Raw genomic sequence first — 25,166 nt, 5'->3', positions numbered from 1 at the left:
GTCGAATGGCGCTAGCTGCGCAGCATTTGTGCACCGCCGCCGTCAGTGTCAGCCAGTTTGCCGTGGCATACGGAGCTCCATCGCAGTCTTTAACACTGGTAGCATGCCGCGACAGCGTGGACGTGAACCGTATGTGCAGTTGACGGACTTTGAGCGAGGGCGTATAGTGGGCATGCGGGAAGCCGGGTGGACGTACCGCCGAATTGCTCAACACGTGGGGCGTGAGGTCTCCACAGTACATCGATGTTGTCGCCAGTGGTCGGCGGAAGGTGCACGTGCCCGTCGACCTGGGACCGGACCGCAGCGACGCACGGATGCACGCCAAGACTGTAGGATCCTACGCAGTGCCGTAGGGGACCGCACCGCCACTTCCCAGCAAATTAGGGACACTGTTGCTCCTGGGGTATCGGCGAGGACCATTCGCAACCGTCTCCATGAAGCTGGGCTACGGTCCCGCACACCGTTAGGCCGTCTTCCGCTCACGCCCCAACATCGTGCAGCCCGCCTCCAGTGGTGTCGCGACAGGCGTGAATGGAGGGACGAATGGAGACGTGTCGTCTTCAGCGATGAGAGTCGCTTCTGCCTTGGTGCCAATGATGGTCGTATGCGTGTTTGGCGCCGTGCAGGTGAGCGCCACAATCAGGACTGCATACGACCGAGGCACACAGGGCCAACACCCGGCATCATGGTGTGGGGAGCGATCTCCTACACTGGCCGTACACCACTGGTGATCGTCGAGGGGACACTGAATAGTGCACGGTACATCCAAACCGTCATCGAACCCATCGTTCTACCATTCCTAGACCGGCAAGGGAACTTGCTGTTCCAGCAGGACAATGCACGTCCGCATGTATCCCGTGCCACCCAATGTGCTCTAGAAGGTGTAAGTCAACTACCCTGGCCAGCAAGATCTCCGGATCTGTCCCCCATTGAGCATGTTTGGGACTGGATGAAGCGTCGTCTCACGCGGTCTGCACGTCCAGCACGAACGCTGGTCCAACTGAGGCGCCAGGTGGAAATGGCATGGCAAGCCGTTCCACAGGACTACATCCAGCATCTCTACGATCGTCTCCATGGGAGAATAGCAGCCCGCATTGCTGCGAAAGGTGGATATACACTGTACTAGTGCCGACATTGTGCATGCTCTGTTGCCTGTGTCTATGTGCCTGTGGTTCTGTCAGTGTGATCATGTGATGTATCTGACCCCAGGAATGTGTCAATAAAGTTTCCCCTTCCTGGGACAATGAATTCACGGTGTTCTTATTTCAATTTCCAGGAGTGTATTAAGGCAGAACACAAACTCAAAAACGTTTAGACAATTTGCTTTTGTAGTGATCAGAACGTGGATATGGGTGCTTTTGAATTAATACTGAAGAATAGTTTATATTTAAATACTCTTTTTGTAGACAGCTCCCCTCTGGGAAACATTGAACCGTTTATGAGGAATGTGGATTCGTTACTATGCTATTTGTCAGACAACAGCAAGCAGTTAACAGTTTGTAGTGACTTCAGTGCAGATTTTGCTTGGTATTCTGATAGGAAAAATGATCTGGAAAGATTATTTGGATCCTAAAATTTGATGTCAATAATTAACTGTCAGTAGGAACTTTCCAACATGCGTGGATAAAGACAGTAGGAACTTTAACATAAAAATTAACCTATTCTATGATAAATTCGTATCGTTATCTGAAAATAGCGTTCTGCATAAGTTAATCAGAAATGACATTAAACAGACATGGGAAAAAACCCATTAATGAGCGACCATAAAATTATTGGTCTTCTCTCACAAATACTGATAGAGTACATAGATACCTTCAGTGAGGAATTGCTGACACTTGTAGAGTAGTAGCCTGCAGTGAGAGCAGCCACTTACCTCCGTGGTGTATCTTGCAAGGTGGATATCGATATGTCTAACGGAATAGGATTGACGATTTCAAATCTAGAACTGTTATGTGCTTGACTTGTGTATCTGAAGTTGTATAGCACCTACGGATCTACGTCTGTCACGGAGGCAGGCAATTTACGTCGCTGGGCCTCTTCAGACGTTGAGAAAGCTCAGGCTGGGCTGATGCCTTCGGTATCGCTTGCGCTGCAAAAAGTATTCCAGCCATTGATAGTGGACACAATATAAACAAAAATTGTCGAATTAATTTTGTCAACATGTTACACTTGGAATGGGCTCTTCATTGTGGTAGTCAGTTGACAGCTTACTTAATAACTGGAAATAAATACTCAATAAAATGACGGGTTCAGGAGGACGACGGTTCAAACCCCCGTCCAGACATCCATATTTAGGCTTCCAGTGATTTCCGTAAATTGCTCCAGCCAAATGCCCGGATGGTTCCTCTGAAAGAGCACAGCCAATTTCCTTCCCAATCCTTGACACCATCCCAGCTTGTACTCCGTCTGTAATGACATCAACATCGACGGGGCATTAACGCCAATCTTCCTTCCTTCCACAATAAACTGAAAATGGATCCACTATCTAAACACGGGCTCAGTGACGTTTGTCTAGTCACGTGACAGAACTAAACAGGGAATGCTGGGGGACGTATACTCTGCCTGTAAACGGAAAAGCGAGCAGCACTCGTGGTGAGAGAAGTTACCTTTACCGGAAGATCGCTACAGCTGCCGTACATGATGACTTAGAATACGTTTCCCCTGCAACAGTGTAGAACAGTGACCAGAGATTTACGTAGATTCTGTTCTTAGGCATATTTTGTGTTAGTATTATTAATAATTCATATCTGCATTTCATGTAGTGTTAACTCACTTTGTGGAAAATAAACCCCTGGGCAAGTCTACACACCGCGGCACCACCAGTGGTTCATATGGCGAGCTGAACAGGGGTCGGTATAATTTTGTGAAACACTCTTTACAATTATTCTTTTTTGGGGGTAGAGAGAATGGGGAGTCCGCTACTCGCTCTTCAGTTTCTAGACCGATGAAAGAGGGAAGTGCATGATAACAATCAAGCGGCCTACTTTCCCTCACGATTCTAACCTCCACAGCCCCTTTCCACCCTATAACATGTCGAGAACACAATTTATTCCGTTATGCGGTTCTCCTGCAGTTAGATATGCTACACAATTTAATATCTATTCTTAGCCAACTTCATTTAATAGTAAACACTAATTTTATACCCTTGAAATACTATTTATAATAATCTGCAACTTTTCCATCCCTTGCAACGCGGTAACTATTGGTCCTAGAGACAAAAAAAGACAAGTATGTTTTTCGTGGGGAATATAATTTAGTTAAACTTTGTATTGGGAAATATTTTGCCTAGAAGCCGCGGTTTTCTAGTTATTCAAGAAAACCAAAGAATCGTGTTTTAAGATTCTCACCCTATCCCCCACACTCGCACCCCACCAGTATGTTATTTGTTACACTCACCACTACCTAAAAACTAAACTAAACTCCTCCCGAACAGGCCATGAAGGCTCAACGGTACTGACCTGCCGCCGTGTCATCCTCAGCTCATAGGCGTCACTGAATGCGGATATGGAGGGGCATGTGGTCAGCACACCGCTCTCCCGGCCATATGTCAGTTTCCGAGACCGGAGCCGCTACTTCTCAATCAAGTAGCTCCTCAGTTGGCCTGACAAGGGCTGAGTGCACCCCGCTTGCCAACATTGCTCGCCAGACCGGATGGTCACCCATCCACGTGCTAGCCCAGCCCGACAGCGCTTAACCTCGGTGATCTGAAGGGAACCGGTGTTACCACTGCGGCAAGGCCGTTGTTACTCCCCATTACCACAGTACAAAAATTTACCGCATGAATTTTTCCCCTTATTTTTCCGTCGTTTACTGGACTACAAATGGTTCAAATGGCTCTGAGCACTATACGACTTAACTGCTGAGGTCATCAGTCCCCTGGACTTAAAACTACTTAAACCTAACTAACCTAAGGACATCACACACATCTATGCCCGACGCAGGATTCGAACCTACGACCGTAGCAGCAGCGCGTTTCCGGACTGAAGCGCCTAGAACCGCTCGGCCACACAGGCCGGCTACTGGACTACCACAAGTTTATAATGTACTGCACCTGAAAATCTGCTTTCCCAACTGCAACATGTGTTTCTCACATTCTACTGCACAGTTCATTTGTAACAACCCAATTCACGTAGCATGTTTTGCATCTTGGACACACACTGATGCCTTTATTCCCTTTATACACAGTGCGAAACGTCCCCTTAGAAAAATTATAAATGACTGTGCTTAAACTGACACACAATATTTTTAACGCATCGCAATCTGACTTTCAAAATTCCCTACAAAAAAATGGCCCTGACTAACAATAACCTATACCTTTCATGAATCACTTACCTCACAAAAATCTTCGTTACTCAAACTACTGCAATACAGCGTGCGCCAATTCTGCCAGCTGAATAAAAGATTCAAAGTACTGAAGGCACTAACTACTGATAGGCATAGTTAGCAAATGAGAGATTTTGATAAAGAACAAACAATGTATTTACCTTAACAGTGTTCAAAAGTCATTATATATATATAATCAGTTCATGACATCCAGTCTTACACATTTACTGTCTCTGATGGACACACGTCCAGATTATCCGCTCTCAAAACTCCGCCATCTCTCCCCCCACATCCACCACTGCTGGCGGCTCACCTCCAACTGCGCAACGCTACGCGCTGTTAACAGCCAACTGCCCAACACTACAATAGCGACTTCCAACAATGCCACCCAGCCACAGACTGCACACAGCACAGCCAGTGATTTTCATACAGAGCGCTATGTGGCGTTACCAATATAAAAACCTAAACAGCCTACTTACAAGTGATGTTAACCGTACTGGTGATAAAAGATTACAACTTTCAATTAGCAGATAACATTCATCTTGAAACGTCCTAGCAGATTAAAACTGTGTGCTGGACCGAGACTCGAACTCAGGACCTTTTCCTTTCGCGGGCAAGTGCTCTACCAACTGAGCTACCCAAGCACGACTCACGCCCCATCCTCACAGCCTTACATCTGCCAGTATCTCGTCTACTACCTTCCAAACTAGGAGACGAGATACTGGCAGAAGTAAAGCTGTGAGGATGGGGCGTGAGTCGTGCTTGGGTAGCTCAGTTGGTAGAGCACTTGCCCGGGAAAGGCAAAGGTCCCGAGTTCGAGTCTAGGTCCGGCACACAGTTTTAATCTGCCAGGAAGTTTCATATCAGCGCACACTCCGCTGCAGAGTGAATATCTCATTACGGAACATTCATCTTGCGACTGTCCAGTGTGCTCCAGACTTGTCAGGTCAGTTATCCCTCACATGCAGCATCGCCCCTTGAGAGCCGATGTTCTCCTTTCCCCAGTAACAGCTGCAGTTCACTGTGATGCAACACCCACATTGTCGCAGTGAGACTGATTGTTGTTATCCAGCCGTAAAGCAAGGCCTCGTTACTTCCAACACATCATTTGCTCCATTGTTGAGTTTATAACAGGTGTTGTCGAGCTGCCACTGCTTGCTCCACCATCACTGTGCCGATCCGTGAACGACTGCCTGTGAGACCGGTGCCCTGGTGACGTTGTCTGCAGGTGGTCGTCGCGCTGCTGGTGACGCCGCCGGCGGCCGCCGTGGTGCTCATCTACGGGGGCAGCGTCGAGGACGGCGCCGGCCAATGGGCGCGCCCCGAGCCGCCGACGCCGCCCACGGCGCGAGGGCTCGTCTACCTGGGCCGCGCCGACGCCAACAGGTGCGACACCCATAGGTCGGTACGCAGCTCTGCTCCAAAAACTGGGTGTGGGACTGTCCGTGGTCTGGGCCGCTGGTGGTGGCACTGGCTTGGGATGAGCCCTGCACACACAGCTCCCAGCTGTCAACGGTCCGTGTCTGCCTGGGCTGGTGGTGACGGTGCTGACCTCTGACCAGACCCAAATATGCCGGCACACAGCTGCCAGACAAGTGTCGAGCTACTTCTGGTCTCCATCATCTGGGCCAGTGAAGACGGCAAGCGCCTGGTAGAGCACACACATAGGTCTGTATGCTGATCTCTGCAGAGGGTTCGGTTGTCCATGCTCTGGGCCAGTATTGATAACAGTGGCTGCAGCTCCCAGCTGAGCCCAAAGGCATCTGCAGCCTGATCATCTGGCCTGAGGGAGACAGCTTTGGTTTGGACGAGGATATGCATGATTCTGTGTGCAGCTCCCAGGAGAGGATCTGGCTGTTCGAGGTCTGGTATTGGGTCGGTTGGGTGTGATGACACTTCAGATGCCAGTAACATTGCAAGACACACCTCGCTCTTTGTGCACCTAATAACCACATAACACTTCATTAAAATTTATTGTTTACATTTTTATGTACATCACATACTGACAGTACTTCCTTGCTTATTTAATTATGTGTTCATCACAAATTATGAAACTGAGTCTACAAATCCCTTCCTGTTAATTTACCAGACAAGTACTAGTGTGTACAACAATTAATATTTGACAAGTGTCTATACTAATCTCGCATACACTAATGATTACATTACTTTGCATTCTGTGAATTAGCAGGATTATTTTCGCCAATCTGATCCAAGCCACTTACTTTTTTATACATTTGGCTCACACGCAGCGTAAAAGGACAGGTATATAACATTACTATATGTATACAGGGTGAAAAGTATTTAAACCGACAAACTCTGAGAGGTTGTAGGGGACATCAAAACGAATATTTTTCCCTAATGTCATTTTTACCTGTCAGGATTATTTAAACCGATGGAGGCCGTATTACGCTCTTCAGTTGTTAGAGGGCGTATTACGCTCTTCACTTGTAGGCAACTGCTGTCCACCAGTGTAGTAGTGCATTGTTTCTGTTTACTTATGGAGCGATACACCTGGAGTGAGTGCATTGATATGGTTGGTGCGTACTACGTAGCGCACCAAACCGGACGAGCTGCACAGCGGGTTTATCAACAAGAATATCCTAATCGCCGTATCCCGCATCATACGACCTTTGCTGCTGTGTACCAACGTCTGCGTGAGACCGGGTCATATAGCAGATTACCTGGACGGGGACGCCGTCGCACGGCAAGAACGCTGCAATTTGAGGAAGCTGTCTTGCAGCATGTGGAGCGGGATCCTTCAATCAGCACACGTGCAATTGCACCTAAGGTGGGGACGAATCAGACTAATGTAAGAACAGTCCTTCGAGAGCAATTGTTACGTCCATTTCACATACAGCGTGTCCACAACCTGGAACAAGTTGATTATCCACCCAGAGCACAGTTTTCGCAGTGGTACCTGGAACAGTGTGAAATGCATCCTACATTTCCATCCTCTGTGTTGTTTACCGATGAAGCAACGTTCGGGCGTAATGGAGTCTTCAATATGCATAATTCACATGTTTGGAGTGAGGATAACCCACATGCCACAGTTACTAGCGCTCATCAAATGTGGTTCTTCGATAATGTGTGGGTCGGCGTTGTTGGGGACTGTTTAATTGGGCCGTATCTGCTACCTATGCTATTAAATGGCAGGCACTATTACAATTTTCACGCCAGAGCATTTCCAGAATTGTTGGAAGACGTCCCACTCCCTTCAAGACAACGCATGTGGTTCCAACATGACGAGGCGCATGCACATTTCAGTCGTCGTGTGCGACGGTTCCCAGAAACGTGGATTGGGAGAGGTGGTCCTGTACCATGGCCTGCTCGATCCCCAGATATGTCCCCTCTGGACTTTTTTGTGTGGGGAGCGATGCGCAACCTTGTTTACGCAACTCCTGTTGCATCAGAAGAGGATCTGGTTGCCCGGATAGTAGCAAGAGCAGGAAAGAGTCAGAATACTCCTGGTTTTTTTAACGTGTTAGACAGAATATGATCCGACGGTGTAACCTTTGTTTACGTGTCATTGGAGGTATTTTTGAAACTCTACTGTAACTGCAATTGGGTTGTGTTAATGTGTTGTCTCTTGGTCATAAAAAAATGGAAAAGCGTTTGTTGGTTTAATTAATTTTCCGCTTGAGAAATCTTCAAAAATGTTCAAATGTGTGTGAAATCTTATGGGACTTAACTGCTAAGGTCATCAGCCCCTAAGCTTACACACTACTTAACCTAAATTATCCTAAGGACAAACACACACACCCATGCCCGAGGGAGGACTCGAACCTCCGCCGGGACCAGCCGCCCAGTCCATGACTGCAGCGCCATAGACCGCTCGGCTAATCCCGCGCGGCAGAGAAATCTTCCTCTACCGGTTTAAATACTCCTCATAGGAAAAAATGACATGAGGGAAAAATAGTTGGATTGATATCCCCTACAACCTCCCAGAGTTTGTCGGTTTAAATGCTTTTCACCCTGTATAATACGATTACGGAAAGACAAAACTGCATATAAAACTAATTGTCATTTCCTAAGTTCCTAATCGATTTAAGAGCCATATCGCCAGCTATCACCATGTCGCTCCAACTCCCCTGTTGGGAACGCAAGGGGCATTCGTCTCTAATGTGCTTGATTGTCTGGTTCAGAGCCACACAGTCACAAGCCAGAGACTCTTTAGCACCCCATCTGTAAAGCGAGTCTGCGCATCGACCATGCCCAGTGCGAGCTCTCTTCAATTTGATCCTTAGTTTCCTGTCGAGTTTTGTGCGAGAAGTGTCGCAGTTACGCTTTCGGAACCACTCACGCTCTTCAGCATTTTCAGTAAATAGACTTTTCTTATCCCAGAGGTCCCTCACCTCGGTATTATTGGCATCTAGCTGTTATACTTGCCGTAACGGTGGCTTTCTTGAACGGAGCATATTTAGTCGTAGACTTGGCGTCTTTCCCTGTGTGAGTAATTCTAAGGAAGGCCTCGCGCTTACGGATTGTGGGAGGATAGGTGTTGCTAAGCAGAGGAAGCCAATAAATGGATGTTGGTCGGATTGTCCCAGTTATTAATCACACAGTGTGGTTCAACTGGACGTCGATCAAATTGGTGAGGCAGCTGTTTGGCCACACCAGGGCACAATACTCGGCAGCTGAGAATATCAGCGCACTGGCCGATGTGCGCAAGGTATTCTCTGGAGCTCCGCACTTCATTCCACACAATTTATGTTTAATATTGTCACTTTATCTTGGCAGCAGTATTTTCAAAACGTTTTTGGTATGAAAGAGTGCGGCCGAGGGTGACACGAAGGTACTTCGCAAAGAGTGTTTCCTTAAGTTTAACTCCGAACCCCATATTTGCTTCTTTATTGTTCAGATGGAATGCAAGTTTTACTTGTACTGGGTTTAAGTCTCCACTTTCTAAAATAGGAGCTCATTATGACTAGATCTTCTGTGAGAATTGTCTCCGCTTGTCAGAGTTCTTTGGTTGTACAAGCAGAAACAACATCGCCCACGTAGCAGAAATTTGTTAACCTGGTACTGGGGACATCAGAAGTGCATAGGTTGAATAGCAGGGGGGGCTACGAAGAAGCCCTGTGGCAGATCATTACTTAATTTCCTCTCATTGCTCACATTTTCTCCCAACTAAACGCAGAAATATTTTTTGTTAATCGTGTTGTTGATGAGAGGTACAATTTTTCGGTATCGGCTTGTTTTTAGTATTGTGCCATATGCCGCGGTTAGGTCAACGAACGAGGCAAATAATTTCACGTTTTCCTGGAAACCAGCCTCTGAGGAAGTTTTTCGGGCGAGTGACTGGTAGCAACAACTTCTCTGTGACTTGAAACCTGCTCATATGGGATATGTTCTAGAACGAATTCTCCAATTCTATTACAAATGAGCCTCTCAGACACTTCATAAGAACAGCTCAGAAGGGAAACTGGTTTGAAACTTTGAAGGAGGTCAGATGGTTTACCTAATTGCAACCCGCTGTGGACACTAGTCCACTCCAAACCTACTCAGCTGTTCTGCAATGTCCTTCCACTCATGCATTACCAGCGTCATTTTAGCGTAGTTGTTAACTTATTTAAATGTTCAATTGTGTGTACAGCAGCGAAGAATGGGAATGCACGTACTACAGAAACAATTTTGTTAGCATAATGTTTGTTATGTTCATATATTATTTACGGTTACTAAATCCACCAGTACACAACATTTATTACTACACGTCACTTATGAAAAATGAAATTACATTTAAAATTAATTACCAGTTCATGTGTTACGGATATTTTCCCAGTAAATGTCCCTGCGTTCCGGCTTTGGGATGGCTGTTCCAAAAACTGGAGTACAATTTATACCTCATGTTCTAATTTACTATTCGTCACGCCTCAACGATGATAAAAGCACTCGCATGGTAGCACATGATAGCAGCCTTAAGTGTTTGAAGAAGCTAAAGTGTAGAACAGTATGTCTCCACAAGGAGTACGTCATACAGAGTAGCTTGCCTACAAAGTACTGAATTTCGTACGAAATGTGATGAAGTCCTGAACTTAAAGGTCTTGTCTTGTTTCCATCAATGCCCCGTACAACTCAGTATGTGTTCTCTCTCTACTGATTGGCTAACTTGTGCGCAAAGTTCTGTCAATTCAGGTGTTAGTTACGAACTCTCATTATGTTAGGGAATCTGCACAATAAATTGAAGTAAATAGTTTACTCGCTCTTTCCTAAATATTATTTCAGTAGTCTTCCATTCAACAACATATTTTGTTCATGTGAAAATAATGCAGGATGTAGCTTCTCTAAAATATAAACATTTCAGCCATCCACTTACAATCATTTTCTGTGATTCTTCATTACGGTGCACATGATGCCTCCACAGGGAGAAATATCGTTTTTCTTTCTCTTCATGTGTTTTCATTGGAATACAGTTATTTCGTGGCACAATCTGAAGTGTAGAGAAAACCAGACAAGTTTACAAAACGCACTAGATTTGTTTTCTTTTAGAAGTCTGGAAGACAAGTATATAATCTTCGACAGTTCTGCAGGTTCTTTAATTGTGAGGTTCACTCATGAATATCAAACATTCGTTAAACTGGGTGCTCAATGAGATTGCACACGATCAAATATTAAACATATGAATGGACAAAGGGACTTATAATTCATCACAACAGTTACATAATCTGTTAGGTCGATCTGTTACTGAAAACTGAAGAGCAACTACAAAGCAATCAATCCGAAATTTCAAATTTTAGTTTCACAGGACTTGTCATAACACAAGAAACTAAACAAAAAATTATAGACCAGACAGTTGGATGTATAAATTGCAAGATTAAGAAAAACTAGTTTCCACAATATTCCACTTCAAAATCACTCCATTGTACTTGGAGCAATGCTACGAAATGGACGCTGGAGAAACAATTCCATCGGTGGTAATTAATCAATAAAGATGAAAACACAATAGGTTAATTTGTGTTGTATTTCCCTTAGTCAAACAATGAGACGATGTCTAGATGTAGATATAAGAAGAATTTGTTTATTTCTGTGTTGACAAGAGTTCTCTTTATTATTATGTTATACATTATTTAATAACCCATATATATGTCACCCATGATGAATGTACTGCAGCTGCAAGTCGAAAAATATGCCTCATTTCAATGTACTAACTAAATACCTAACTGTCGTAACCAACATGATGCATGTTTGCTATGCTTTTTAATCATGTGACATTGTTGCATATGTTGCTTTGTATGTAGCACTTCAGTTACGTTTTGGCGAGAAGCAACTGTTTGTATGAGCGATGGTTAAAATGTAATTATAGGTGATCCCTCTTAGGTAGCTTTAACTATGTTAGGAGCAATACTATAGAACAGAAACAATTATGTAAACACGTTATTTACGGAGAATTTACTGGTAAAACACAGAATACAGATTTATGAATGTGACATGTCTAAATTCTTCTTAAATGTTTTATAACAGGTTTTGTACCATTGGCTTACTATCAAAAAAATGAGGGTGAGTGCAGACAGATGTTTGGAGAAGTGATGGATGACAGCTGAAATTAATGTATCTTGTAGCAGCACTCTGCATTTTTACAACCAACGTACATGTGCTTGCGTCAAAAGTAGAAAGGCCTCATGATAAAACTAGAACAACTTAGAACGTTATTAAACAGAGATCAATAATAGTTAACTGAATAACACAACCACGAACTTAATAACTTGAGTAAGGAGACACCAGACACTCAGATGAACTGATACCCCTGAATCGAACGTTGTCTTCGCTACTGAATTAGTACGTAAAGGAAGTTTAAACAGTGAAATACAGGTGCAGTAATTGTGCTACGAGTACTGTGTGTAACAAGAAGCCAAGTCGTTTCATTTGTTTCACCTTCTATCATTAGTTCATGCAACAATCTTTTTACGAAGGATTGCTGGCATTGTTATGAAATCTTCTACTTACATAACTTAATTGTCCATCGGGTACAACTGTAGTCCGTCAGTGACAAAAATGCATTTACTGAAATATTAATGGATAGTTTATGTCGTATGATTTTTCATGTAGAATGTCCTTAAGCTGCAAATGTATGTAATTGTTTCTGATGAAGGGCGAAATGCCGCAAGAAGCACTACAAAATGAAAACAGTAATTTTTAGTAAGGAATTTCCGATAAATTTGACGAGTAGTTTAATATCAATACAAACCGAGGAGCTGTTTGTTTTCATTTGTAATTTTGGACGGTGTGGAATGCACGAAGTACTCGGTCTCAGTACTTTCTTTTATTTCAATTTGTGTCAGGTTCCACAACACAGTCAGGAAACTTTTCTTACAAAGTTCTGAAGTACTCATAATTGGGTGGGACACTAGTAGACTTATTTAACTCATAGCAGGAAGAAAACGTATTTAAAATAACCCTTTCAGATTGACCCATAGTACTATAAGAACATAAATGCTCTCGTGAAATATTAAATACATTTAATCAATAACGGGTGTTTAACTCCGTGGCTGTTCATTTTAAGGTTAATATTAACGAAAATCCTCTGCCAATCACTTTTGAAGGAGGGTTCCTTAAAACAAGAACGATTTCGAGCTTCAGATCATCTTCAGGTGATTACATTCAATTGTGTCTTCACACATTCAATGTTAGGGTTCTCTGTTTAACATAAAAAACAAATTATGTGATGTAGACTAAGGAGACGTAAGAGAAAGCACTGGAAGTGGCAAAGTGACAAGTGCGGAATATATTAATGTACTTACATAAACATCGCATTAGCAAATAGTAATTGCATCAAGAATGAATTTACCACTTTGCAGCGGAGTTGTGCTAATATGTATTTTTCTGGCAGATTAGAACTCTGTGCCTGGACTGAAACCCAAACATAGGACCTCTGCTTTTCGCGTGCAAGTGCTTTATCAGCTGAGCTACCCATGCACTACTCATGACCTTTCTTCACAGCTTTACTGAAAGATGTAACGCTTTGACGAGGGGTCGCGAGTCGTGCTTGGGTAACTCAGTTGGCAGGACACTTTCCCGCGAAAGGAAAAGGTTCAAATTATAACCCGAACTGTCTGCCAGCAAAATCGGAGAGTTACTCTGACTGTGACGTCCCTACAGCTTTCGGGAAAATGTAGCGGAACCTGGGGATTGTCTAACAAAATTCAATTTTGTTGCAGTTATCAACCCCCTTATTGTACTGTAGCAAAAATTATGTAATTTATCGAATTAAATACTCATTCTTTCCATTTATGATTACTAATTCATTATTAATATTTCTGTGATATTTCAGGCAGTACTTAAATTTATGCTTAAAACTGTGGCGTGTCACATTGCTCTCTAGTTGTGGGCCAGTTGCAGCAAGCATAAGGGTAAACTGTAATATATTCACTTGGTGTAGATAATAGTAGTGTTATGAAAATGCCTTTTTCAAAATGCATTAAGACATAGATACATCCGGACCACTGAAACATGTCACTTCAAGGTCACTCCCCAAGCGCCGTAGAGTTGGTGGTATAACTAGCAAACAAGTGAGGAACGGGAGGCGCAGCGTCTACTGAACCAATAACAGCACCGAACAAAAGCTGGTTTCGGCGTCGACGCTACCACGTTGCCGGCTTCCGTGTAAACATTGTATGTTAGTGCGCGAACGCCTGCTGTTGTGTTGTGTTACCGCCTCGATTACAGTTTTTGTTTGTTAAACAATGTCTCCAAAACGATGTCGTTCACCAAGCGACAAATCGTTGCGCCGTGGAGTGCCAGTAAATAGTCAGGCTTTGGAATTGCTACGGACACGTGAGTTTTACGAGCGAGAAAAAGAATTTGTTTCTATTCATGGGCATGTGTCGATTCCTGCCGATAAAGTTTTAGAGTGTACCTCGAAAACTCTAGGACGCAGTGAAAGAACAATTTGGACGACTTTTCATAGATATTGTCATTAACTTCAGGTTTTGTTATTTCCCGGTTTAATATACTATCAAACGCTTAGTCTCCTCGTCGTTTTCTCCATGGTTAGAAAAACGTACTTTGTTGCACTTACGCATAAACATTGATTGTAGCTTACATTTACAAAACGTACTTCGGAGTTGTGGGCGTGTGCGGTGGCAGCTATTGCAACCTCGCAATCGCAGTGTAGCCAACCACACGCGAGCTGTCAAGTGACGTGTTTCACCGGCCCAAGTATAATTCATTTTGTAACAACTAATATAATCCCTATTTACTATATTTGAAACTTTGTGGAGGAGGAAGAAGTAATTTTGAACTGCAGTTTAATATTTATTTGTAAAGCTAAATGTACTCATACAAATACTATAACAATGAGGTATTTAATTCGATTTATTGTTATGCATTTTCCGGCGTCGATTTCCGTATAGTTCGCTAATCCTATGAACGAATGTTCGGTCTTCGAGAAATGAGCTGTCAGAAGAGCACGAAGCGTCACTGTTAGCGAATTACACTTGTCTCACTGGGTCAACATTTTGTAGTGAGGCTGTTGTTGGAAGGGGTGGTATTAAAGACTGCCTAGAACGATTGACTTTACTTAGGTAGCGCACTTTAGCGTGGTACTTTTCACATTGTATCCTAATTTTGAGACGTGGTTGTCCTCGTTTCCTGGCAAAATCTTTATAGTGACACGTGACAGGTGCAGATTCTCTTGCCACATTTTTCACGTATGTTCTGGAATATAAAACCTCCGCAGTAGCAGCTTTCATAGCTCCCTGCGGCACCTGACCTCTCTCTGTTGTACGCTTACGATTCCTCCGCACGCTATAGCAGCGATTGATATAGACAATTTTAATAAATATATCTTTACGAACTGTTCAAAGAAGCCAAGTTATACGTAAAAGGACAAAAAAGAGATTCCTTTACACTGGCAGTGAAGTACAATATGTTAAAATGTCTCCTAGAACACTGTTACAACTGACTTCCTCACGTCATATCCTCCTTCTTCTTCCTTAACTTTTGTCTTGCATGTTAGCAGGTACGTTGGTTTCGCTCTCTGTCGCCATTATATCTGATCTTGAGCCTCATCAGGGTGCAGGCCTGAGATCTTGAGATCTTCGTTTAGTGTGTCGAACCATCGCTACTCAGGTCGCTCTACTGGTCGTTGACCATTTACTCTCGAACAGAAGCCAATGTTCTTGCATCTGTTCTAAGAACTTGCTCCTACTGCCAAAGACATCTTTCTCTCATCTTGGCTGCCATTGGTGCTACTACGTATAACTTACTTGTGACATGGTCATGCAGTGTTAATCCAGATGTCCACCTGAACATCTTTGTTTCCATGACAGCAAGTCGTTGTTCTACTTCTTTTGTCGACATTCAGCATTCAGCAGCATACAGTTTAAATGAATGGAGTACAAATCGGTGTACTTTCGGCTTGACCCTGTTTAGAATCTTCCGCTTACAGAGTACACTAGTCAAAGAAGGCCATTTGAGACGTGCTGTTCAGCATGCCATGTAATGATCAAAATCGAACAGCTCGAGCTGTACGATTAATATGCATTAATTCCTACATAGAATAAAACCATAATTCCTAATATATATTTTCATGTATTAGCTAATATATTTTTCCTCATGTGGCAATCAGTCATTCTTTTAAACATCCTGAAAAGTAGTTGCGCTGTATCAGACATATGACTCACAAGTTTTCGTCTGTCTATTCTGTTAAGCGTACAGCCATTTCTGCGAAACTCTGTGAAAGATACTTGCTGGCAAATTCGAAATGATATGTTTGAGGACTGCTACTTTCGACCTTGCACCCACTACTGTCTCAAGTAAATTGCAAGGAGCAAGAAGTATTGCTCATCCCACAGGTTCTTCTTATAACGCTATCTGTTGTTGACAGATCGGGAACAGATCCGGCCGCGCTGGATCACGTGGCGGCAGCATCGTCACCCCACGGCTACCGGGGGAACGGCTACGACAACCTGGGACCGGGAGGAGTGCCGTGGCAGGGTGACCCCCACCACCACCCACACCACCACGAAGGCGGTGGTGGCAGTTGGTCGTCTGGTGGAGGAGCAGTAGGAGGCAGTGGGTCATGGTCATCTGGAGGAGGTGGCAGTGGTCCTTGGGCTTCTGGAGGACCAGGAGGAGGAGGAGGCGGTCCGTGGTCATCTGGAGGTGGAGGAGGTCCGTGGCCACCTGGAGGAGGAGGAGGAGGAGGAGGAGGAGGCGGTGGTTCATGGTCGTCTACTGGTGGACCTGGTGGTGGCCCTTGGCCACCATCAGGAGGCGGGGGTGGCTCGTGGTCTTCAGGAGGGTCTGGTGGTCCTTGGCCACCTGGAGGTGGTGGAGGACAAGGTGGAGGGGTTTACAGGCCTTGGGGACCAAGTGGAGGAGGGGGCAGTACTGCATGGAGACCTGAGGAGCACCGTTATGGGCACTGGGATAAGGACCCACCTAAACATGCTGGTGGAGGTCGGTGGCCTGCTGACAGGTATGGTGGTTACTACGGTTATGGAGGTGGTGATGGCTATGGATATGGACCTGCTGGTGCACCAGCAGGGCACCCACCAGTTGGAGGCGGTGGGAGTCCACCTTGGCCTCCTGCTGGTGGAGCTGGTAGTGGGGGAGGGCACTGGAGTAGCAGTGCAGGTCACTGGGGTGGCGGAAGCGGAGGAGGTAGTGGCAGTGGTGGCTCCTGGGGAGGTGGCAGTACTGGGTCTTGGGGACCGAGCAGCAGTGGTGGTTCTTGGGGGAGCAGTGGCGGTGGAACAGATAGGTGGTCCTCAGGAGGAAATAAGTGGGGTTCTTCTGGGAGTGGAGGGCCATTTGCATGGTTAGGAGCTGGCGGAAACAGGTGGGGAACTGGTGGGGACAAGTGGAATGGTGACAGATGGGGATCTAGTGGAGGTGGCAGTGGAGGTGGTGGTGGAGGTGGGCCTGGGTGGCTTTCCAGCACAGACAGGTGGGGTTCTGGAGCAACAGGAGACAGGTGGTACACATACGGTGGGCACCGGTACGGTACAGGTGGGGGTGGTAGTGGGGGCGGAGGTGGATGGGCAGGTGGCGCACCTGGAGGCGGTGCGGGATGGGCGGGCGGTGCTCCCAGTGGTGCAGGGCCGCACGGGTTGGATCCCTCTAGAGACGACCGCTATGGCAGTGGTGGGGGCGGCGGGTGGGTGACCCTGAGGCCTGGCGGTGCTGCTGGGGCCGGCAGTGGCGGCGGCGGCGGCGGCGGCGGCTGGGAGGCTGAACGCGGCCACGGCTACGGAGGTGGCTGGGACCGGTACGGCCCGTCTGGGGGAGGCGCTGTCGGAGGCAGCGGATCCTGGGACCAGAGGCCAGCCTACGGTGGCGGAGGTGGAGGCGGAAGTTGGGCCGGCGGCAGTGGAGGCGGAAGCTGGGCCAGTGGTGGCCCCGGGGGCTGGTCGCAACGGCCTTGGGGCGGAGGCGGCGCGCCAGGTGGAGCTGGAGGCAGCTGGTTCGGGCCGCAGTCCCCACCGAGCGGAGGCGGCGGATACGGTGGGTGAGTCTGCGCATGTCCGGGCGACACGAGCTTTCCGCACGCGGCACTCCACGGCCACGGCTTGTCCACGCTGCTTGCGGAGGGGCTGAGCACTGCCAACTGCTGCTAGCTGCGTGCTGGACACGAGGGCGCTGGAAACACCTGCTGTTTTGACCACGACTGTCACGTAACACAAAGGCGCATCCACAACCGATATTGAGGAAACGGACCTAGTTGCTTGAATTAGTTTACTAGTCACCAACATTCAGTTTGTAACAGATCACCAACCATCATGAGATTACATTACATTGTAGCTAACCATGATACCGACAGGTAGTACAGCCAACAACGCTGCCGTTGTACGAGTGTGCAGTATATTTGTTTTTTTATTGCTATTTCATCAAGATCCGACACCTTGATCTCTACTGTAGAACATTTACATCACGAATTGGAACTATATCACAACCGATTATTCTTTAGATTACAGCCGTTAAACGGCTGTATAGCGAAAGAAAGAGTTGGACACAGCATAGTCTATTCAACAAAATAAACTGAAATTTATAAATACCCACCATCAGCTGCAGAATGGAAACTAAAGTCCGTCTGAGAACTTCAGTTTTATTTTTATGTGATCGGAGGCTTTCCCTGCGTATGTGTTGTTTCCAGGGCTCTAGACGCCCGAGAGCCCTGGAAACAGTTTTATTTTTGTTTTGGACACGTTCAAACTATACTAACAAAAAATATGTACTGCCTACACTCAGATATAAATTAAAAAATAGTTCAATTACTCCCAGATATGAAGAGGCAAAGCTAGTTAACTAGCACTCACTGCTCATGTGAGGTCTCCCCCAACATCCACGAACTGTTGTTCATGGCACACGTGTCTATGGGTTGACCTGTTAGTTGTGATTTCCCCACATGTAGTATGCACGATCACTTTACTATTTATTTCGTCTGTAAGAGGAAGTTTTCGAAACTCTGTATCCAGTTGTCAACTAAGAATGTTAGAACATTATACAAATCTTAGAATGTTATATAAAAATTCAGAAGGAACATGCCCCCCAACGTCTTCCATAATTGGAAAACTAATACCTCCTGCTCGGTAGTCGCAACCAGTCCACGCTGACACATTTCTGAGTGCAGTTTCCAATTTTATGCAAATACTGAATCGTGTTGAGGCCATATTCACAGATGAGATGATTCTTGTTCAGACTTGAGCTAAAAGATTCGACTTTAGTCTACCCCTGACGTATAGTAATATCCTACACACTCGTCACATTGTAGAAAGTTTGTTCTACACACATTGCCTCTCGTTTGTTTACCAGAATTTTAGGCTGTTTTGGCCCAGTGTAGTACGACGGCTTAAACAGAACAAGTTGTAAAAATGATTTTAAAACCCTCCAAATCGCTAGTTATATAATTGGGCAACAGATTTCGGCTATGCAAATATCTTCAGACCAGTCGGTATCTTTAAATTTCTCTGAAGTGGTTTCATAACAGAAGCCGGTTATCAAATAACATAAACCGCGTTTTATGTTGTTCCAAATTAGTTTATAACAATCATTGACATTATTTCTCGACAATACGTTCAAACTATTGAGAACAGATTATTTACCGAGTGATAACCCTTTAGCTGGACGGTTCTGAAGACTATCACATAGCTTTCTCACGCACGTGCTATGAGCACAGTCAGAACAGTGAAACAATGCGTGACAGCCAAGAGACCCAGCGTCACGGAAGGAGCATAATGGCACCGAAACGGTCTTTCGAAAATGTTTCACCGCGGATGATCGTAACACGGTCCCTCATTTCAACGATTGTACGAACTTCGAAATGGCAGGTACTGAGGTAGTTGATCGCGGAATAGAAAGACAACTACAGTCGCTTAGTAATGGAAAGTCATTGGGACCAGACGAGATACCTGCAGGATTCAACAGCGATTGTGCGAAAGAATCCGTTTAGAAGCGGTTTATTGCAGATCGCTGGAGCAACGAAGGGTAATTAGCGACTGGAAAAAGAACACAGGTCACTCCCGGTTTCAAGAAGAGTCATAGGACAGGTGCACATAATTTGTAGGCCTAAACCGTTGACGTCAATCTGTTGTAGAATTATGAAACATGTTTCGTTCGCAAGAATTATGATGTGTTTGGTGAATGAGAATCCCATCAAATCAGCAGGGATTCAGCAAACAGCGATGTTGCGAAACTCAGGTCGCTCTAAATAAACTTGTTGTAGCTGGGATTCACAGTCATAAAGAATTTTTTGAAGGACATCATCTTTACGCCAGTGACTGTTATAAGTTTTTATTACACTATTGCAATTTCGGCCTTAGGCCATTATCAGGTGATATTATGGCTTTAAGCCATGTCAGCTTACATTACGTTGACATGGCTTAAGGCCATAATATCACCCGATAATGGCCTAGGGCCGAAATTGTAATAGTGTAATAAAAACGTATAACAGTCACTGGCGTAAAGATGATGTCGTTTAGGTCGCTCTTTTCCTCCACGAGGTACACTGCGCTGAAGAAATCGGTGCTGAGGTTCATGCCGTGTATCTTGACTTCAGGAAGGCATTTGAACCTGTCCCACACTACCGATTAGTGAAAAAAAAATACGAGCTTATCGAATATCTGACCAGATTTAAGACTGGATTTAAGATTTTTTTGCAGGTAGTACTTATCAGCTCGCTGTTAACGGAATAAATTCGACGGATGTAAGCCTAATTTGGGGGGTATCCCAAGGAAGTGTGATAGGACCGCTACGGTTTACAATGTGTATAGACAATCAAGCAGAAAGATGCGTCGGAAGCTCATTAAGACTGTTCACAGATGATGCTGTTATTTATAAGAAATTAGCAATGCCAAAAAGGTAACAATTTACAGAAGCAAATGATGAATGGTGCAGCGACTGGCTGTTGACCCTGAAGATAAATACAGGGTGACAAGTATTGAACGACATGAAAAAAAGTTAATAGGTTACAACTACGGTGCGAACACACTTTATTCAACGTGCAAACATCAGATATTCGGATTTAGGTTAAGATTTGTTCGATAGGGCTGCCATCATTGGCGATGATGTGGTGCAAACGAATAGCGAAATTCTGCATGAGCCGCTGAAGTGTCGGAACATCGATGCTGTCGATGACCTCCTGAATGGCTTATTTTCAGCTCAGCAATGGTTTTGTGGTTATTGCTCTACGTCTTGTCTTTAATATAGCCCCACAAAAAGGAGTCGCACTTGTTCAGATCTGGAGAATACGGCGGCCTATCGAGACCCATGCCAGTGGCCTCTGGGTACCCCAGAGCCAGAATGCGGTTTCCAAAATACTCCTCCAGGACTTCACTCTCCTGATTCGATGGGGTCGAGCTCCGTCTTGCATGAACCACATCTTGTCGAAATCAGGGTCACTTTGGATAATGGGGATGAAATCATCTTCCGAAACCTTCACGTACCATTCGGTAGTCTTATTGCCATCAAGAAATATCGCACCGATTATTCCGTGACTGAACGTTGCACAGCACTTCGTGAGGGTGAAGAGACTTCTCGATCGCGGAATGCGGATTCTCATCCCCCCAAAACGCGCCGGTTTTGCTTATTGACGAAGTCTTCCACATGAAAGTGGGCTTCATAGCAGGACCAAACAACATTGCGCATACTAATTCCCATCATACCCCGCGGCCAACCATGCAGTTTCAACGTCCTAAAGCAAACCGTTCAGAAGTTATGGCGCTTTTATTTCACGTAGTTCAGTAATTGTCACCATGTAAATGTTACTTATTGCATACACATAGGAAAATGGTTCAAATGGCTCTGAGCACTATGGGACTCAACATCTTAGGTCATAAGTCCCCTAGAACTTAGAACTACTTAAACCTAACTAACCTAAGGACATCACAAACACCCATGCCCGAGGCAGGATTCGAACCTGCGACCGTAGCAGTCCCGCGGTTCCGGACTGCAGCGCCAGAACCGCACGGCCACCGCGGCCAGCCATAGGAAAATAATACACTGCTGTAAAGCTACTCTGTTGGTGACAAATTGCTGGAAACGGTATCTACCGTAAAATATCTAGGAGTATCTATCCGGATCGCCCTTAAGACGAATGACGGCATGAAGAAATAGTAGGGAAAACGAAAGCGACATTGAGATTCATAGGAAAAATCTTAAGGAAAACTAATTCATCCACTAAAATGTGGCTTACTAGGCGCTTTTTCGTCCGACTCTTTAGTATCATTCGTAAATCTTGGACCCTTGCCTATTTGGACTGATAGAAGAGATAGAGAAGATCGCCGTGTTTCGTCACGGAATCGTTTAGTCGGTGGGAGACGCTTAACAAACTGCAGTGGCAGACGCTACAAAAGAGGCGTCGTACATCACGGAGATGCTTACTATTGAAATTTCGAGAGGGTACTTTCCGGGAAGAGTCGGACAACGTATTACTTTCTCCCACAAACGTCTCGCTAAACGACCAGAACGTGAGAAGTTGAGAAATTAGAGGTAAGACAGGGGCTTACGAATAATCATTCTTATCGCGCGCCATTCGGGAAAGGAATACTGGTGGTGGTTCCACAAGTATTCTCTGCCATTTACCGCCAGATGACTTGCGCAGGTTTGATGTAGAGTCGCACCCCCACACCATAGCCAGTTTCTCCGCCTTTTGCGTGTCTCGGCATTTCTGAAATCTTAATGAATTCATCACGGATTCCTCTACCCCAATAATAAATTCTATGCAGTACTTATAACAATACTGGGATAACAACTAGATATGCATTGACAGCTCTTAAATATAAATCAACGCATGGTCCAGTTCCTCCCAGTTACATCGAGGAAATGCGAGTTAATTAGGATTCACTGGTAATCTGCAGCTCTGTGGATGTCATAAACCTTCTCAAACATCCACGCACTGTGTAACACGCCCGGGGGTAGAATTGGGTGGGGTACCTTAAAGTGGAAGTCGCTTCTGCTTTTCTAGACCGTGCGCCGTGTTCACACCACGTACCTGATAATCCCGCGGCGGTCGTACTGTTCTGCTCCACACTGCTGTTGGCTTGACTGAAATTATCTATCGAAAAATGCAAGCGGGTTTAGGGAGCCACTCAACGTTAAAACACTACACTGTCCTACGTCTGGTATGAACAACTATATTCCGAGACGATAAGATATCACAGGTTGCACTGTTTACACTCTGAGTCGTAAATGTTTATCGCAATTAACAATCTTGATGATTATCTGTCCACAATATCACTTGGACGAGCATACGCGTAACGAGGACGGTGCGGATGATTGTTGATGATGCGAAAACCCAATAATCGAACGAAAGTTCTTACGCTCGACACGCATACACAGATTTCTTTTGGTACCAGTCCTCCTTGACACTAGTAATGATATAACACTGTTCGTAAAGTTAATTTTTCAATTCTCACTTGTACGAGCGTGCGCGTAACCGCCGCGGCGCGGCTGATTGTTGATAATGAGGAATCACGATGACCGAACGCACGTTTTCACGCTCGCTACAAGACAGTGCCACGTGCTTGCTCTCTTTTATGGTAAATAGTATTACTGATTCACATCAGTTCATTCTTGGAGAGGCCGGCCGGAGTGGCCGAGCGGTTCTAGGCGCTACAATCTGGCGTCGGGCACGGATGTGTGTGATGTCCTTAGGTTACTTAGGTTTAACTAGTTCTAAGTTCTAGGGGACTGATGACCGCAGAAGTTAAGTCCCATAGTGCTCAGAGCCATTTGAACCATTCTTGGAGACCGAACACGGCGCGGATGATTGATACAGTACGGTACGACACGCAACGAGAGGGTACACAAATACGTTACAGAAGCACTGGTCTATTTTAAATTACTTCTTGACGCACTTTCCTCTGAATCACTTGCATATTTTATCACTTTACTGTAATAACACTTGTAGCACCATGCTAACAATGCCTCTCACATGCAGAGTTACCCACAACACAACATAACAGTTCCGCGTCCCGCGCTCGACTCTGCAGACGCGGCTGCCCGCAAAGATACTCCACAACTAAGCCAGCGATATGACAATACGCTTACAGCTGTTGTTTGTGAACCACGTGTCTATGAATTCATCTGAAAAAACTGTCTACACGGCTGTCCTACCTGCGTGTGTCAACGAATCACCCTAGACTGTACTCCAAAACGAGTATCCGTTTCAGGTACAATGCACAGTTACATCAAGGTAATTGTTATTTTGATGATAAGCGTTCCTAAGTAATTAAGACACTAATTCAAGCAAGTGGACTGTTCTCTCGACACTGCTGTTCTCTCTACACAGCCATTACTGAATAGCTACTAGCGACCTTACATGCAGCACGACCGCTTTGCCTCAACCTGATGGAATTATTCAGGCTTTCCCGGCGGGGCGTTGTCATGTTCATTAATCGGGCTTCTGTCGGTTGTTCGCGTCTTTCCCGCACGCTGTTTCAACTGCAGTCTTCTTCAGGTGCTGCAGTATCAGACAGCAGCTGAAGAAGACTGCGAGTCACGCAGTTGAAAAAGCCTGCAGGAAAGACTCGATCAACCGGCAGAAACCCGATTAATCAACATAACTTGATGAGACTTCACAATTGTACTAGTGGTGGATGAAACTTCAAATGGGTGTCACTCGTGACTGCAGTTACACCCAAATTAGGAATAAATGACTGGCACATTGCCAAAGTAGTAAGACACGAGAGAAAAGCATTTACGGTTAACCTCTCCCCATCGTAAATGTCTGAGAGGTCCAAAATGAAATGTGGGGCCGAGTCATACGCTGCGGGCAATACGGCTTTCTTACTTTCCAAACTTAGCATAAATTCTCCTGCATTCCCACGAGAAAGGCGTAGCTACAGCCTGTCAGATATTTGCGGAATTATTCTTCTACCCGCAGTGAAGTTCTGCGGAGCCTGGGTAGTAGTGAGACTGACAGAAATAAAACCGAGAGAGTGGTCTGTGACTGATTCTTGGGATAACACAGTTGGTAAGAGTTTTGTCCACGAAAGGCGTGTTTCGGGCCTGGCGCACAATTCTAGATGCGACTCATGAATGGAGAAAAGGTTTCAATGTATTTTCATGTAATAAGTGCACATCTTTAGATTTCTTCATATTAAGATTTCTCTGCATTAAGACGTCGTTGCCAGTCGCTACACTAGACTGATATTCTGCACAGATATAACTGAAGAATTACTACAATTTTCATCGGATGAAAGCATACCATAGACAATGACAGTTAGAGAAAAGAGAAAATTATTAAGGCTGGGAATCACACGCTAGGGATAGCGAAAGGAGAGTTGAAGAAGCCATGGATGACAACAAAAATGCTATAACATGTGGATGAAAAAAGAAAGTAAAAGCAACTCACGTATGAAGTAAGCATAGACAGCACATGTTGCTTAGGAATGAAATTTGCAGGG

General features: G+C 45.1%; 1 protein-coding gene across 3 annotated transcripts in view; it reads left to right on the top strand.

Annotated features, from left to right (window-relative positions):
* The window catches only part of LOC126240466 (loricrin-like), a 185,750-nt gene that overhangs the window by 122,095 nt on the left and 38,489 nt on the right, over positions 1-25,166 (top strand). Inside the window, exons 2-3 of one of the 3 annotated variants that reach the window (XM_049947928.1) lie at positions 5,552-5,709; positions 16,145-17,770. In XM_049947928.1, the coding sequence (XP_049803885.1) occupies positions 5,552-5,709; positions 16,145-17,770 (1,784 nt within the window). Of the gene's footprint in view, positions 1-5,551; positions 5,725-16,144; positions 17,771-25,166 lie in introns of all 3 variants that reach the window. The other 2 variants (XM_049947927.1, XM_049947929.1) reach the window with 2 other exon arrangements.

This window comes from Schistocerca nitens, chromosome 1, assembly GCF_023898315.1.
Source record: "Schistocerca nitens isolate TAMUIC-IGC-003100 chromosome 1, iqSchNite1.1, whole genome shotgun sequence".
Lineage (NCBI taxonomy): Eukaryota > Metazoa > Arthropoda > Insecta > Orthoptera > Acrididae > Schistocerca > Schistocerca nitens.
The sequence above is the reverse complement of the archived record's forward strand: the minus strand, read 5'-3'. Positions and strand labels throughout refer to the sequence as shown.